At 46.9% G+C, this 17,796-nt stretch overlaps 4 protein-coding genes across 4 annotated transcripts; 3 read left to right on the top strand and 1 right to left on the bottom strand.

Moving 5' to 3' along the window:
- Positions 1-2,109: 2,109 nt before the first annotated feature.
- Positions 2,110-4,108, top strand: N7495_001563 (hydrogen/calcium exchanger domain-containing protein; the record flags this gene model as incomplete). The annotated part of the gene is made up of 7 exons (XM_057204233.1): positions 2,110-2,626; positions 2,684-2,747; positions 2,798-2,845; positions 2,916-3,549; positions 3,609-3,828; positions 3,884-4,040; positions 4,099-4,108. 7 exons carry the CDS (start codon positions 2,110-2,112, stop codon positions 4,106-4,108), a joined length of 1,650 nt encoding a protein of 549 aa, XP_057068306.1.
- A 4,638-nt stretch (positions 4,109-8,746) lies between these two features.
- On the top strand, positions 8,747-11,623 carry N7495_001562 (putative C6 transcription factor; the record flags this gene model as incomplete). Its single annotated transcript, XM_057204232.1, has 1 exon — positions 8,747-11,623. One exon carries the CDS (start codon positions 8,747-8,749, stop codon positions 11,621-11,623), a length of 2,877 nt encoding a protein of 958 aa, XP_057068305.1.
- A 1,336-nt stretch (positions 11,624-12,959) lies between these two features.
- Positions 12,960-14,283, top strand: N7495_001561 (lactonase family protein; the record flags this gene model as incomplete). The annotated part of the gene is made up of 2 exons (XM_057204231.1): positions 12,960-13,339; positions 13,443-14,283. 2 exons carry the CDS (start codon positions 12,960-12,962, stop codon positions 14,281-14,283), a joined length of 1,221 nt encoding a protein of 406 aa, XP_057068304.1.
- A 475-nt stretch (positions 14,284-14,758) lies between these two features.
- On the bottom strand, positions 14,759-16,670 carry rfeD (uncharacterized protein; the record flags this gene model as incomplete). Its single annotated transcript, XM_057204230.1, has 5 exons — positions 14,759-15,445; positions 15,508-15,924; positions 16,023-16,174; positions 16,228-16,396; positions 16,557-16,670. The coding sequence occupies 5 exons, from the start codon at positions 16,668-16,670 to the stop codon at positions 14,759-14,761; spliced, it is 1,539 nt and encodes a 512-aa protein (XP_057068303.1).
- Positions 16,671-17,796: the final 1,126 nt, after the last annotated feature.

The raw sequence follows: 17,796 nt of genomic DNA, 5'->3' as shown, positions 1-17,796 counted from the left end.
CGGACAAAAATACATAACGTCCTCCACCAGCAGTCGATTCCTAGGAGAACAAATCTAGCGAGGGTTAACATCCGAAATCGAAATGTAAAAGTACACCTAGACGCAGATCTCGACGCTTGAAGATCTATATAGCCCCGACAAAAATTAACGTTTTATTAAATCTCTCTACGTTTCAGGTACCTATGTATAGAATAGACCGTAGTCGTTGGGACCATCACCAGCAGACCTCAGGAGATAATGGCGGGGCCTTCAGTCCAGGGCCTTGAGACTATGAATAACCTTGGAAGAGAAGGAGATACCTCTTAAACCCCATCAGAGTAATAGTGGTTCAGTGTTATTAAACTTCGTTCCAAGAAGGAGAAGGAAAAATTCCTGTGCCCCATTGAACTTGTAAGTATTCTCCAGGGCTCTATACCTATTTCTGGGGCTAGCTGATTGAACTCTCAAAGTTCTAGCGTTCTAACGTTAGAACTAATATTCAGCACATACAGCGGTAGGCTATAGTAGAATTTCAGAAGTAAATTAAATGATGGACGAAAAACTCCTATGATATCTCCAGGGCTAACGTTCCCCATAAAGGAGACTTACATGGTAGAGTAATGCTAAATTTAGTAAGCGCGATGCAGGCAGCATCACTTGAACAGACGAAACAAAGCATAAATTCCAGATTATTTCCTCCTTTAACCTGCTTTTCCTCCTCGTCACCTTCGCAGTGTCCTTACTACTTCCAACCATCATCATCCCACAATACAATGGCCTTTCCACCCACTAGCCCAATATTGGGCGTTAACTAGTGAGCCAATAATCTCATTAAAATCGTTATGTTCCCATGGACACCGTGCACATTATTACAGTCGCTGTTCTATAGTGGAGATCAAAGCGACTTTGAGTCGGCATTGACAGTTGTCAATACGAAGCTTGCGTCTCCCTCGCAGCTCTCCAGAAAAAAAAGTCGCCACCGACGTACTCTGACCAGTTCTACGTCGAAGTGAAAAAAAACATGGTCTACAACCAAAGATCTATTACTCTGTACTGATACGTGGGATGCCAAGAGACCTTTGCTAACCCGAGCCCAAGATTCCAGCACACGTGATTTGCTCACCGGTTATGTTGGTCGCTTAGCGGAAGTGATCACTCATATTCCAAAGAGTGCTATGTGGGTCAACAAGATGATTTCATGTTTTGCAATTACTTTCTGGCTTGTGCCAAGAGACAAATGAAATCATTATGAAACCAAGTTGCACAAGCTTCCTTGGTTTGAACTTCAAGCATTGTTCTCTCTTGGCGCTTTTCTTGGCTCCCCGATCTTTCTGTATGCCTGCTTCTTCCTGTGCTTCCTCTGGAATATCCCTGTCAACAACACGTTGTCAAAAAGACAGCTGCATTTTCTACATTTCATCACTATTTAGATCTACAGTATCAATTTACTCTAAACCTGATCATTGTTATGCAAAGTGCCAAGAGTATCCACTTACAGTGTCACCCCTGATTTTTTGTGTGGCTGTGTTGTTTACTTTTGAATACACTCAACCCCTTGTTTCTTTGTACAATTTCAACCCCTTGATATTTCTCTGATTCTTTATACAACATATTTCATTCCTGAGATTGCCACCACCCAGCCTTGGAACTAGGCTTTTGAAATTTATCGACGCCTATTCTGCGTGGATCCTTGTGGCTGCTGCTACCTAGGTAATCTTTAGTTGAGCTCGCTCAGCCACTATTAGCTCTCTTGATCACTCCACCTGGGTGGTTCTATATGGTTGAATCCATAACAAATTCTTATTCACTACGTATGTTCTCTTTCTGGTCGCCGCGCTAGGAATTAGGCGTCAACCTCAGGACTCAACGCGATATCAGGGGCTGTACAGGGGCCGACTCCACTGGGAAATTTGCCATCAACTTGTACAAGAACCTTGTCTTATCAGATTTCTCACAGAATCATAAAGACATCTACAACTACATCCTGTACAACTACCTACAACCTACTTTTGTAATGCGTGAGTCCACCCTAAACACAATGTTTTGCCCAAGTCTACCCAACTTATGCCCAAAAAAAAAAAAAAAAGAAAAAAAAAGTATCCCAAGATCTCATCTGATATACATTCATTCATGACAGACATCTATCGACGCAAGGCCCGTAATCTGGCCTGGTATGACCAGGATGGTGAACCGTCATCCCACAACCCATTCAAAAAGATAAGGCGCCATCCACGCCGCACAAACTCCATACAATTGGAATCCCAGTCCAGGAGCGTCGACAATCTCCGTTTATCAGCCGAGCAACGACGCAGACGGGAGATGAACGATGGACTCGGTGGTCCCCAATACTCAGATACTTTCCCGATAGAGGCAGCCAGCGATAAGGGCGAAGGCATTGTCCCTACGTCAAGGAATAGCGAGGACCCAATTAATATTTCTACACCCCGGGCTCCAGAGTCCTCCAGTGAGGAGGGCACCATTAATCCCAGGCAGCGAAAGGGTCTCTTTAGCAAGTTTCGTCGCTCGGAAAATGTTGAGGAGGAGACGCTTGATGAGGAAGCGCCGAAATTCACCGTCGCCTCGCAGTTGCGGGCCACTATTTTCAATTCATGGATTAATGTCTTGATTGTTGCTGCACCGGTTGGAAGTATGTCTTATTCTGACGCTTTGGATACTTCAAATAGTATGCTGACTTGACCTATAGTTGCATTGTATGCTATTGGTGCTAATCCAATTGCTGTATTCGTCGTCAACTTCATTGCCATCATGTAAGAATCCCCAATCTCGTACTACACGATCATTGCTAATAATGATACAGTCCCCTTGCAGCTATGCTCAGTTACGCGACTGAAGAGATAGCCATGCGGTAAGTATCCCCCCCCCCCCCCCCCCCCCCCACAATAATCAACCAGAAAGAACCCAGCTAACAGTCACAGCACGGGTGAAACGATTGGTGGACTCCTAAACGCCTCATTTGGTAATGCAGTGGAACTGATCGTAGCTATTATCGCGCTAGTAAAGCGCGAAGTGCTAATCGTGCAAACTTCCCTGATAGGCAGCATTTTATCGAACTTGCTCCTAGTAATGGGAATGTGTTTCTTCTTCGGCGGCATCGACCGCATGGAACAACACTTCAATGTGACAGTTGCTCAAACAGCATCTAGTCTCCTTATGCTCGCGGTAAGCAGTCTGATCATCCCAACAGCCTTCCACGCCTGGTCGAGCGGCAACAAGGAAAAGACAGCCCCGCTCTCCCGCGGAACGAGTGTTCTCCTGCTCATAGTTTATGGCTGCTACCTATTTTTCCAGCTGAAGTCGCATGCAACGATGTATAATGAGCGCAGTAAGAAAAGCGAGAAGCGTCATCAGCGCATTGGCGAGGGTGATGCGAATAGAGGCATTGCAAGGATTGGTGGCATGTCGGCTAAGACTGTGGGTGGTGATACGGCGCAGCAGCTTCAGCTTCAGGAGCCAGATGAGGAAGGCGAGCAGCCACAGTTGACTGTTGTCGTTGCTGTCATTACGCTTGTTATTTCAACTGCGCTTGTTGCTGTCTGTGCTGAATTCATGGTAAGCATATAGCATCCCTCTCATCGCTTTATTTCCAGTGACTGATTGTTTTTCTTCAGGTCGATTCTATCGATGCGTTGACTGCAACGGGTAATATCAGCGATACCTTTGTCGGATTGATTCTTCTTCCTATCGTCGGTAACGCGGCTGAGCATGCAACTGCCGTGACGGTTGCCTGCAAGGATAAGATGGATCTAGCAATTGGAGTGGCTGTTGGCTCGAGTATGCAGATTGCGCTGTTGGTTCTGCCGTTGATTGTAGTGATTGGCTGGATCATGGGTATGTGTTGTTCCGGGCCAAGATCTCAAGGAAATAAACGCTAACTCGGTGACAGGCGTTGAGGACATGACTCTCAACTTCGACGGCTTCCAAGTAATCCTCCTCTTCGTCGCCGTGCTTCTGGTCAACTACTTATTGGCCGATGGAAAGAGCCACTGGCTCGAGGGCGTTCTGCTCATGACAATGTATTTGCTTATTGCAATTGCTGCTTGGTACGTTCATCTGTTGTGATTTCAAGGGTTTAGTGTGTATGGCTAACAAAACCTGCAGGTTCTTCTAAGGACTCATTTTAGAGAAGGTTGGGCGCAGGTGGCTTTTTGAATTAAAATTCTTTTTTCACAATCTATACTTATGAGCGTCGCAAACATCAAAACCAGCCTGGAAAGCTCCAGAGGCTTGAAATACTGTGATATGTCGTTGTGGTCGCGTTAGTACTTCGCCGAATAAGTGGGTCTTATACCGCCTATCTAATATAGCCTAGTTTAATACAACACTATTTCAAGAGATCAGGATTGGCTGGACCAAACTTTGATCTGAAACTCTATCTCCATTATTATTATGATTGGGCCAATAGCGAGCTGTCTAGCCACCCCTGAACCATGGTACGATAATGATGATATCGGTAGTCCTATGCCGTCGTCTGTATCACCATCTACACCAAAGATCTTAGGCTCTTGCGTCGCGCGATGAACGTCTTAATGCCCGTTGTTTTCACCCAAAAGGCTATATCTATGTTGGAATCCCTGGCCAGATTAGTACAAGTTATCGCCAGGTGCAGCTAGCCTGCTCCGACTCCTGCCTTACTCCCCGTCGACGTTGTGGACCGTTTTCAAAGCTGCCTGAAGCGAGGTTGGATGAAATCGAGACATTTATCTGTTCCTCTGCCTTACCGAGACGGATGACGTGGAAGGAGCTCATCCGATATCTATCCCTTGATGTCCATTGGACTACGCTTCGACGTATGTTGAAGAAAAAAGGGTTATAAAAGATGTATAGCACTTCGGAAGCCTCCTTTTTCTGAATCTTTCGACGTGCTCGCCTTGAATGGGTTCTAGAGCATATGAACGAGACCTCTGAGGAGTGAAATGAAGTCTTATAGTCCGATGAAACTTAGGTTACATCGGTTTTTCATAGGAGAATATGGGTAACGAGAAAGCTTGGAGAGCAATTTGACGACTCCTGCCTACGAACACGGCTTCAACGGGCACCAGGATGGCTATTCTAGGGATCATTTTATGGCTCTAAAAAGCGACCTTGTCTTTTTTAGGAGAAATAATGGGGAACTATCTCTGCTGAGAGCTATGATGAGAAGATTATGCCTCTTATTGACGGGATAGTATGAATGGCGGGCATAGATGGATTAATCTAAAGGTAATGCAGGATAATGCTCCTGCGCATAAGGCTATGGGTACGATCAACAAGCTCTATGGCCACGGAGTTCGCTTAGTTAAATAGCCAGCGTATTCCACTGGTCTGAATCCAATTGAGTAATTTTGGAATTGGATGAAGGAATGGATTGGAGAGTATTTCCTAAAAGAAGACGTAAATTTAACATACGGTCAGCTTCGCGAAGCTATAATGGCGGTATGGGAGGCGATACCGAAGGAGTTCCTTGAGCGTCAGATTGGTCTGATGAGAGAGAGAGAGAGATAAAAGATGCCAAACGATTATCGCAGCGAATGGTGAGCATGGCAGGGTTTAGAGATAGTGCTGAATGGTGTGGAATTAAAAAAATGGTGCTTGAATTGACTAATTTTGGTGTAATTTATATGTAATTTATTATATGTATGTATATGTAATAGTAGTGTTTAAATACACCATACGGTATTTAAAAGTGGCAGAAAAATATCTCCACAGTGGCTCGGAAGTACTTAACTAACGCAACCAAAACACACCACTGTAAAATGTACTACGATTTTAGTATTGCGTTAAGCCTGCGTCGAATGGTCGGAATGGAAGAGGTCGCATGCGACCATGAATGTAAACGAACTCTCGGAACCTTGGGAACTTGAGCTCAATAGGGTACAGGTTTGCCCGGGGCAAATACTAGGTACGCGCTAGCGCTACCAAAACCATGTGGGAGTGTTTCCCATGGGGCCGACCAAATAGGGTATACTACCGACATGCACAGACCGTAACAGTCCAGTCTAAGGCTGGGCAGTCCAGGGCGCATCCATGAAGCCGCTTATCTTGCTCACGGAAGCTAACAGTGGACGAGAGCGGTTAGCGTTAGTACGGTGTAGCGACAGGATCATAATCATTCCCGCGTGATCAAAAGACATCAATGCGGGAAAAGTGGCGTATTTCCGAGATGTATTTATATTATGGAACAGTAGAAGTAAGGTATTGAAGTAGTATGGATCCAGGGCTAAATTATGAGCCCGGCTTCTCCAACTAATGTAGCAGGGTTAAATTCGGGTTCGGAATCGGGATCTTTTCGGAATTGAAATTGGTATTGGAGTTGAAAACCCGGGTCACTGAACTTTTCTTTTTTTGGTATTTTTTCTTTCTTTTCATTTTACCCGAACCGATGTGGAGTATTTGAAAAGTGAATATATCATTGGTTTGCTTTCTATTGCCGGTCTTTGAAATCGGGGTTGCCCAGGTATAATATGTAGGGAGATGCCGTTGATGTTGTTCCCATGATCTAAAGGAAGAAAAGAAACTAAGAAAGAAAACGAGGCGTGGAAGAATGTACGCAATTCTTGAAATTCTATCGTTCTAGTGGATATTAGATCGAGATCCGGTATGCCCGTAAGCCCGTAAGCCCGTAAGCCCCGTAGTCCTGTCGCCCTTGGCCGTGTAGACCTAATTATGATTCTACATCACGGGGACAAAAGACCGAAGATTGGGCCGGCTCGGTACGAACTGTGACACGGGATGTTATCGGGTAAATGGAGTTTAACCGGGACTTAAACGGAGATTATTATATATTTTGTTACATTGCGGGGATCAGAAGTAACAAATGGGGATGTTGAATAGATTAGATTAAATAGTTGTATACGAGATGTCTAGATGCAGATGCAGATGTGTAGATGAAGTAAAAGATGAAGTCGGCAAGTAAGCGTTTCTCCACAACTCCGTACTCCGTAAAATATCCACCGGGGAAAAGTCAAAGGATCCACAGTATCCCCGGACGTTTCTAGGAGGTAACGAAAGAGTGTTAGTAACTATGGCTCCTCCAAACTAGACCTTCTACTGGACTAAAACTCCGAATCCCCGGCCTAAAGAAATGCGGGGTTAGCCGGGGTTCAAGTTGAACCAATGGTAACGAAGCCGATTCAGAAAAGTATATGTGAAAAAAAAGGAAAAAAGGAAAAAAAAAAAATAAGAAAAAGAAAATAGAAAGTCGGTCTATGGCTTACGCGTGGTGTCACCCATTAGCAAGAGGCCACGTAGGGTTGCTAATTATTTTCCAGCTTCGGATCGGATTCTCGTTTTTTGTTTGTGCAAGGGCCATGTTTGTTCTGATTTATGATCTCTGATCTGTGGTCTCTGATCCCTTGGTAGCATTCCAGTGGCAAAATGAAAATGAGGTCAGCTCAGGACACGGACCGGGGAGGTGACACGGTAAGTTTAGCCGATTTATGCTGATCTTGAGGAAGAAGATGTAACTTCCGGATAGTAGGAACGAATCTATTTCACCAGCGGGGATCCCCAGGTGCTCAGGGACAAATCTGATGAGTAAAGGGTAAATCTGGGGAGATTATGACCGAATTAGCGAGTTAGCGAGTTAGCGAGTAATATAATAAAAAAAAAACAGGATGCATAAACAGTGGAGACTATTCCTTCGGCTTCCCTCTTTTCGGCATAGAGAAAGAAGGGAAAAAGAATAGAAAGTCAGCCACGTACTCCGGATTACCCTTCATTCTCGTGCCGCTTGCCTATTCTGGTGTTCCCGTTTGTACTCAAAGAAATCAGTAGATGGAATGAGATCTGTCCAGCAAATAAACACTGCCGATCGGGCATGACTGGCGGGATTATCCTGGAAGTAATAATGACGGAAAGTGACCGGATGTTGTAGGATTGGTATTTGATCTGGGCCTGGTTTGAGACCATATAACTTCAGTGATACGTTTCACGGCTGCTTGTTCCCGTGGTCTAGCCTTGAAGAAAGAGAGTTGGATAGTGAGATAATATATCATGAGATCAAGGAAGAAAAGGATAGCTCGGGCCTCTATATAGGAAAGAGAGAAAGGGAACAGATAGGGAAGAAGAGCAATGATGTATGATGGAATAGGGAAGATGATGTGGATGTGGATGTGAGGGTAGATGTGAAGGTGAAGGTGAAGGTGAAGGTGAATATGAATGTGGATATGGGGTATGGACAACGTGGATGACATGTAGTATCATGTAATTCATCCGGGGTGATAAACTAAGTAGTAACGACGAGGTATGTGGTATAGAGATTCGGCTCCCGGGACATTGAACCTCCAACTCCACACACCGCGTCCTTGCATACTCTGGGCCTCCGCAAATTGCCCCAGTCTTCTCGGCCCCATCATTTTTTTTCTTTTTTTATATTCGGTGTTCTCGACTCCGTTCCCTCCCGACCCCAAGTTGTCCCGTCCCGGTGCCCCGACTTTCTTGACTTTTCCCCCACACTTCGCTCACGCTGTTTGATGCTTCTACTCCTAGCACCTTCTCAGGCTACTCTAGTATACATCTATCATCTAGTCTAATAGGCTGATTCCTGAATACTGAATACTAAACTCATGGATAGGGATTATCTTCCCCACAAATCAGGAATATCCCCCACACAAAACAGCCTTTTCCCCAGTTCTGATATCAGAAATTCTCTTTACCCCCCAAACCGACTGAGAAAGAACAAAAATACCCGAAATCACAGCACCACTTTCCAATATACGAGTCCAAGCTTCCCATCTCCACAGGCCGTGTGGGTCTGCAAATTCACATCATGCGGTCTAGCATTGCTTGTGCTCGATGCCGGCGCAGTAAGATCAAATGTGTCAATGCCGGCATAGATACGACCTGTCGCGCCTGTGAATCATCAGGTCGAGATTGTGCCTATCCAACACCGGCTATCAGCGTGGGTGCCACAAAACGAGATCTGGCTGCGTTGGTAGATGGGGATGATCGCAACGGAGACTGGGATGGACCGAAAAGACCTCGTCCACGCAAGACGAGCGCGATCACAGGCACCTCGCCCGGTGCTAAAGCTGGACTCGATGCGTTAGATGCCTTAATATTGACCCCCAAGGTCTGGGAATCCGTCTTCGACCTGTTCCAGTCGCATTTTGCGACCATGCTACCTTTCCTACACCCGGCAACCTTCCTAGGTCAGATTCGCCAACTCTCCTCGCCAGCACCACAATCCACCTCCGTTGTCGATGAGGCCGTACGCGCGGCAAATTCTAAAATAGAACCTTCTGCCTCACTCATCCCACTGGGAGTACTCGCATTGACTGCTCGTTTTCATCCGCCACTGGTCGCCTACCACTCACCTCCTTCTCCGGGCAACCCTCCAAATCCTCTCATCGCATCCGAATACTATGCGACAGCTCTGCGCAGCAGGCTGGCCGGCTTTGATGGCGCAAGTCTAGCAGTAGCAGATCTTGCACGAGTCCAGGCGCTATTAATGCTGGCCCTGCATGAGTGGGGCATGTCGCGTGGTAAGAGCGCTTGGATCTACGTTGGCATGGCTATTCGGCTGGCACAGGCAATCAGCCTCCCTTTTGAACTAGAGAATGAATTTTCACTTCGCGAGATGTCGCGCTCATCACCAGGCTTCAAACCCGAGGTAGACCACTTTGGTCTACCACGCCGCCCTGAATCCAAGGAGCAGACATCCGATGATGTGATCTGTCAAGAGACGAAGCGCCGCACCTTCTGGGCGTGTTTCATCCTTGATCGCTGTCTGAGCAGTGGCAAGTACCGGCCCCGCATGATTCGTGTCAAGGAACTAGGCATTCAGCTGCCTAGTGACAACGCCTTTGCATTTGGAGAGCGCGTACGTACATCCCGATTAAATGAGCCGACGGTTCGCCGTCCGCAGAGCTTTGGTTCACAGGGGGTGCAGATTCCGAGTATCCGTCAGAGTCTAGGGTTTGGCGATGAAAAGTTGTCCCCAGCCAATGGTACCCCGGACGGTAAGGCATGGTCGCCCATATTACAGCGCAAGGACTCGAGTGAGGATGACGTGGATCGGTGGGAGGTGGGCGCGGAGGAGTCGGTACTCAGCCGAGTGATTCGCATCATTCGTATATGGGGGAGCATTGCCAAGTGGTCCTGTGCAGGTGGTCGTCGAACCGAACAACATCCCCCGTGGCATCCCGAATCCCGCTTTGCTTCTTTACGAAGACAATTGAGCGAGTTCCAGGATAGTCTCTCCCGAAATTTACAATATTCGTCGCGGAACACCGATACACACATCATGTATAAAACGACTCTCGCCCCTTATACCATCATGCACGTGGTCTACTTCCTATCGGTCATCGTCCTCCATCGTGCATATATGCCATTCCTACCGCTGCGTTGCACTGAGCCTGTAGGGCCATTGGACGAGCCATTGTTTCCCAATGACAAGGTCAGTGGCCCACCCGAATTCTTTTGGCGTGACAGCGCACGGGAGCTCTTCAAGACGGCAAGACAGATGATCGATCTCATGGCGACCTGTCAAGCTCGCGAGGCCCTGGTAGAGAATCCGTTGGTGGGCTTCGCCATCTACAATGCTGCACTTGTCGGCATCTATGGCACCCACTACCCCCACATGGACCCAGATGGGCTACTAGGCGTCAAGTCACCGGTCAGCCACGACGCCCATCAGCCAATTGTGGTGCAGACTCGTAAAGCTTTGGATATCTTGCGAGAAATGCGGCCCCGTCTGAGGATGGCTGTGGGGTGGTTCCGCACTCTGAATCGTCTTCACAGCTACTTCAGCAAGGTGAAGCGTGACTATCGACGATATTCACGTTATCGACTGGACAGTATGTCGGATGCGTCTGAGCATGCTGCGGCCAATGGTATTCGACAGATCCGGGAATGTGGCTCTGGTGGCGGTCTGGATGAATTCAAGGTTCTTGAAAAGCTCTTCCTGGACTTTGGGTTGATTGAGGATCAACTGGTGGAAGCTGGAGACGATGAAACCGCAATTGTGATCACCGGAGACCTATTCCCTGAACGCACAAATCTGAGCGATGCTGGCAGCAACGCTGTCAAAAGCGACTTCGATCCTGGTGAACAGCTTCCTGGTGCTGGTGGTCGTCGTGAGTCGTGGGTACCCATCAACAGCCCTGGCCTATCCATACCAAGCCACGATAGTGACCGTCGTCCAAGCCTGCCCTTACCAAACACCACCCGCCCACTGCCATCCCAATCACCTTACTCGCTCCCGTCTCTGCAACCCCACCACCCAGATGGACCCATATATAATACCTCCTCACCACCCAGTCTGCCTTCGCTGTCAGCAACCACACAGTCTCCATCCCCGTATCTGTCTGCGACAAGCAATCGATTGCAGCCTATTACCTCATGGCTCCCATCACGCCCATCAGTACCGCCTCCTTCCTATCAATCTTTACCACCTATCAGCGCAGCCGGACACAACGTACCGGTCCTCCCACCACCAAATTCAGTCACTCAATTGGCTCCCTCACCGCCACTTACCTCAACGGAAGGCCCTGACACATCTCTCCTGACAACAACTCTTGGCGGAGATGACGTTCTAGCCCTTCTGGACGGAGGCGACTGGGCCGAGCTATCACTCATCCAGCCTTCCGAGGTCGGCATCCCTGCTGGCTGGTTAAGCACCATATGGTCCCAGTTCATCTCTTAGGGATACCCCAGTCTGTGTCCGCTTTTGACCCTTCCTTATATTACCCATGCATGAACGCCAGCATATTTTCCAGCCCGAAGCGTTGCACGTTTCGATGTATTATTATCCTCTATATCTTTTTTCACGACTTTTCTTTTTTCTGTCTGTCTCGCGTCTGTTACGTCTCACGTATCTGTACGACTATATCATTATCACTATGATTCCTAGCGAACCTTTTCTCGTCGCAACAAAAGCGGGGCAATGGCTTGGGTTGATCCTTTTATTTTGATTCATAGTTCGGTGATGGGCCTTTGTCACCTTTTTTCAGCCCTTATTCGATACCCACACCTAAAATTTCACCTGGAGGCAGGGGCGGCCTTTTGACCTGTTCTAGTCTGAAAAGTTCTGGAATGTTCGCCTTCTACATACCCAGGGATTAGTACCTTTCCTTGTTTTTTTTTTTTATGTTGTTTTTTTGGGAGGGGAGGGTTTATCCTCTTTTCGCAACGTTCTTTCTAGCGAGCGATTGAATACCTGGATTCTGTTTTGACGAGGAAGGACGTTTTATGAGCCATGCTTTTTCTAGCCAATTCATATGCCTACGTGGCTCAATTACTAGTCAATTTCTAGAGACTGACTCTTTAATTGCGTCATTCATTCCTATTTTTAATAGCCTTGGAGATGTAGGGTTCATAACTAGAGCCAATCTCCAACAATGACGGGTATACCTCGGCAATTTCTTAGCCTTCGGCATTTGTAGCCCGTGCAGACAGCCTAATTTTAAAAAACTACTCACGACCTCGGGTACCATGATGATCTCCAACTTCCAAGTTACCAATAAACATAAACATGTCAATAAATCACAGTAATTGAATGATCCTGTAGACTGTAGTAGGTACCTCAATATCAATTGATCTAAATAAATGTACTCCCACCTTGGCAATATAACCTAAATCTTTGCATATCAACGCACCTCCGCTTGTGTAAACATCGGCACATTATCGGGGACTTGCTCCGTACCATCCCTTTCTCCCTTCCAAGCAAACAATGCGTCGATGCGTCGATCCATTCCATTCCAGTCCGCATTTCCCACGAAACAAGTTCAAACCCCAAAGTACAAAGTACAAGAGTGAGACATGTGGAGTCCTCATTACCCCGAGGTCGGATTTGTTTGTAAGAAACGAGAAGAGAAGACGTGCAGATTACTCCATATACATCGGAGACATCGTCACCATCGCACCACATCATATCTTCCCCCTTAAACTTGGATCTTTTCCAATTTCCATTTACTCTTTCCTTACATCTATCCAGTTACCTACTTCCAAACACCCGGGGATTTATCCTATATAGAGCCAAAATGCACTTGGTTTCCCCCCTCCTAACACTCTCACTCCTCTCAACAGCAACAGCAACAGCATCACACCTGTGGGCAACGCACTACAATGGAAACATATACGCACTCTCCTTCTCTGGCAGCGAGCTGCAGCTCACAGACACGCTCAAAACATGCGGTGATATGCCAAGCTGGTTGACCTTTGACTCGCAGTCTCGGATCCTGTACTGCTCTAACGAGAATGGGACTGCTGATCCAGACTCGAACGGGTCGTTGACTGCTTACCGGGCTGGTGGGCAGGGGACTTTACATCAGGTTGCTGAGACTGCTACTGTTGGCGGTGGAGTTCATAGTGTTATCTTTGAGGGTGGGAAGGGAGAGAAGTTTCTTGCTATTGCGCATTAGTAGGTTATTGCTTTTTTTTTTCTATTATGATTCTGGTTTATATGCTGGTTCAAGATTCAAAAAAAGAAAGAAAAAAACTAAAACTAACTATAATATCAACAGTGGAGGATCGGCTTTATCGACGTTTGAACTTCCTATTCAAGACAATGTGCAGGCTAAGCAAGCTTTTCATTTCAATATGACTCATGAAGGTGCTGTTGCTCAGCAGGACTCGCCTCATCCGCATGGGGTGTACCTTGACCCTACGGGCTCGTTCATCGTCAGTCCTGATCTTGGCGCTGACCTATTGCGCGTGTATGCGATTGACCAAACGGGCCAGTTGGAAGAATGTCCCGCTGTGAATGTGACTTTTGGAAATGGGCCGCGACATGCTGTTTTTTGGACTGATGGGACGAACGAGGACGATACACGCACTGGGTTGCCAACACACGAACGACAGGTTGCGGCCGTGGGCAAGACGGTTTTGTACGTTGTCAACGAGATCGGAGGTACGATGGACTCCTTTGACGTGGCGTATGCCCGGTCAGGTTGTCTCTCGTTCCAGAAGACGCAGACGCTTGTCCCGTATCCGAACGACACCATGCCGGATGGTGCGACGCCTGCTGAAATTAGGTTGCTCGGGGATACGTTTCATGTTTCCATTCGTAGTGATCAGGCCTTTGCGCCGAATGACTCGATAGTCACGCTTGATCGGTCGCCAAGCAATGGAGCCGTCACGTTGCGAGATATTACTCCTTCATATGGTAAGGTTCCGCGCACTGTTGCAATCAATAAGGCTGGAGACCTTGTGGCTATCGGGAATCAGGCGTCGTCGACTGTGGCTATTGTTGAGCGAGACCGTGAGACTGGTGAGCTTGGTGACGAGATTGCTGTGCTTAAGGTTGGGGAGACTGGGACCGTGGGCACATCTGAAGGTTTGAGCAGCGTCGTGTGGGATGAGTAAATTGATATTAAACCAAGACCCCTGGATGTAGGGCATGCTTCCACCAATCTATAACAACTGGACAGAATAAAAAATAATTGCAGTAAAAGGTGCAGGTGCATAACGGGCATGTAATCAGATAACAAGCGTGCATAACTCATGATCCAAGAAAGAAGAAGAAAAGAAAACAGACAAATACCTCTCCAAAGAATGCATAAATGATCCAAGATGGTAAAAAAAAATAAAAAATAAAGAACAGAGGACCATTTAAAAAAAAGACCAGCTTCTTTTCGTGTTTTTGACGTTCGGAAACCTGTACCGAATTAAATTGCATGGAGTGGATGACCTCCTATTGACGCCGAATTTGCTGTCCTATGTCGAAGACGGGTGGTGAAGAGAAAAGAAAAAAAAAAAAGAAAAGAAAAAAAAAAAAAAAAGACCATATATAAAGCGTAAGTCATAACGGCCGTAAGACCCAGAGCTACTTGAGCTCAGATTACTTGAAGTCAAGTTGAAAAGCTTTCCACTTTCCTCCCATTATCCTGCATCGTGGACACCCTCGCGCACCGCTAGGATAGCTGGTAGGTCCCTGAGGTTGGAAGCTGTTCATGTGGCCATTGGCTGGACTGCGGAATGAGGCCGGCGGACTTGATATGAACATCCCAACACATTCGCGACAGACTCCACAGATGCACTCTGTACAGGCAAAGCATTCATTCAGAGCCCAGGGTCGCTTGCAATGAGCGCAGTATATATGAATTTCTTTGTTGCGATACGAGGCTGGTGTTGGGTTGGAAAACCGGTGATGCTGACGTTGCAAGATTGGCGGGATGAGATTCAGGACTGGACTGGAGTCAGAGTTGACGGAGTGCGCAATTCCAGAGGCTGAGAAATTCTTTCCTGATGCCGAGGACATGGAGTCGAGAGACGATTCAATTGACGGGAATGGTTCTAGATCACTGTCACGACTGCGTTGACCCTCGTATGGCGGGGGAGTAAGTGATTTGTGTAGAGGCGAAGCAGCATAGAACGGGCGATGCGATCCAAATTGGCTTAGCTGTGATCCGAGTGATGGTAACCCTCCTGGCTGGAAAGCTGGAGGTAACGAAGACCGATTGCCAGGTCCAGATGGGACAGAAGTCACATTTGCGAGAAGGGGAGCAATCGTCGGAGAATGACCAGCCTGGGCAAAGAGTCCATATGTCAGTATTCCTCTTACTTCCTATATCAGGCGAAAGCAATTACCTCGGAATAAGGTTCATCATCTGCTTCTGTGGCTGAGGTGGCCGCCTCAATCAGATCTTCCCACCGCTTGCCCTGTGCCCAAGCTGCAGTCTGCGGCTCTGCAGAGAGCGCCTTACGGTCACCAAGACTCGGTCGTCGAAGGAACTCCTTAGTTCTAGGTCGTTCATGTTTGGGTTTTCGGGCCGATTGCGAGATCGACGACTTGCGGGGCCGAGAAAGCTTTTCTTTGCGCTGAATTGGGGGAAGGGTAGAAGAGCGACCGGGTGGCGAATGATTGAGAATAGACGGAAGAAGTCCCCTGGGACGAGGCGAAGAAAACGGAGGCAAAGTTTCTTGCTTGAAGTGGTCACGCAGCGAAGGAAGCTCAATAGACGAGCGCATTCTAGCTTGTGTAATATCGGTATCTGAGTGGGTATCCTGGGGATCGCGGGGAAGATGATGAGCGACTGGGTTGGAAAAAAAAAAAAGAAAAGAAAAAAAAAAAAAAAGGGAAAGAGATAAAAGAGGATCCATACCATATCTGTATCCCAATCCGAAGCTAAACGATGGTGGTGCAATTGAGCTAGGGCAACTGCAGCTGTAGCCGCAGCCGGGTGGGGTTCATCTAGAGCTCGAGGGGTGGCCGGGGAGCTGGCATCGGCAACATAGATGTCTCTATCCGCTAGATCTGTAGGTAGCCGGTTCAGTATCCTGCAAGAAGAAACGAGACCAAAAACTGACCATGACGGCGTCTGGGCTGAACAGGTTCTTGAGGAGAAAGATGTGCATGATTATCAGGAGGGCTGTTGACCATCAGCAGGAAGCTCTCTTCCGTTGCCGGGAGCTTCGGGATGTAGTGATTCGGATGCGCACGCCGGATGTGCTCCTGCATAGATCGATAGCGCTTTTCCTGTTGAACCGGCTCGTTAGATTCATTACATATGGAATATATAGATTTTTTTTTCCCCGTGGTGTTAAGTGGAGAGCTCAAGGCGAAGTGTGTAGTAATTGGTGAGGGCTTTTTTTTTTGGCCAAGACGCCCGGAAGAGGGGTGAAGAAGAGAAACTCACTCCCAGGCATCGCTTGCGACAATTGGAACCATCGTTATTCTTCAAAGGACAGACCACTTCATTGTTGGCATCTGTGACAGAGAAGGAGCTCGTCAACGAGCTTCGAGGAGGCATGGTGCATATGGATCTCTATCTCTCTTGGAGTGGGGGTTAGAGAGGGAGAGAGGGGGTATAGGGAGGGGAAAGAGGGGGGCAAATGAGATATGATAAGAGAAAAAAGAAAGAAACGCGGTTTAAGGGAAAAAGGTCGAAGGCCAGTATTGGCACATATGGAGAAAAGAGAGAAGAAGAAAAGAAGGAGGTCAAGTAGTACGGGAGTACATGATAGGGACTCGATCCGCCATGATCAGTAGTGTGGTGTACCAAGTAGCTGTGGGTAATGTGTATGGTAATTTACCAAATACTCGGAGGTTTAATGGTTTTTTTTTTTCTTTCTTTTTTTTTTCTTCTCCTTCCTCGCCTTTAATTCCATCTTTTATAGCAAATAAATAAGAAGAAAAAGGATTTCGGTCATGCGGAACTGAAAAAGAGGGGCTTTGGTGCCTGCATAACATTTCTAAAAAGGATTTCGATGGAGTACTCGGTATTGAGTAGTATGGTTAATCTCACTTGTTATAATCTTACCCGGAAAGCTCGGTAGGGAGCTTGAGCTTATGAAAATTCATTAGTAAATCAATAGTACCTTTTTAGATACTAGAATCTGGAGCTTACCCTACCAGTATCAAAGTGGGTGATAACAGCTATCAGCGGCCCCTCATATAGCTCTCCCCAGAGCTTGAGATTTCAGAAGCTTTGAAGGAGGAGCTCCGGGTCCACGGGTGGCAAATACATTAGCGTAATACATGTATTTAACCGGGATAGATTTGATTCTCCGGTACTTGCACATAATGTAGTAACAATTTAAAGTATTAAGGTTAAATACAAATACGAATGTATCAATCTCCAACACTAAAGGTGCTATCCTACTAGAGTAATATGGTATGATACTCTGTATATTACCTACGGGATATAGCCATAGCCGGGCCACATGCCGATAAAGAGCATCCCAAAGCAGTCTTGGGCTTTTATGATACGTTCCCAATTCCCTGTATCTTCATTGGTTAAGCATCCCTTTTTACCACTATTCCGCATTCAGATAGTTGTGCATGTTCTTCAAGAGGAAGAACAGTCTAGAGTAAGAAACACAAAATACAATTCAAATCAAGGCCAAGTCATGCTTAAAGTATATCAAAAATAGATT

This window comes from Penicillium taxi (genome assembly GCF_028828555.1).
Source record: "Penicillium taxi strain IBT 34144 chromosome Unknown utg000001l_segment0_segment0, whole genome shotgun sequence".
Lineage (NCBI taxonomy): Eukaryota > Fungi > Ascomycota > Eurotiomycetes > Eurotiales > Aspergillaceae > Penicillium > Penicillium taxi.
The sequence above is the reverse complement of the archived record's forward strand: the minus strand, read 5'-3'. Positions and strand labels throughout refer to the sequence as shown.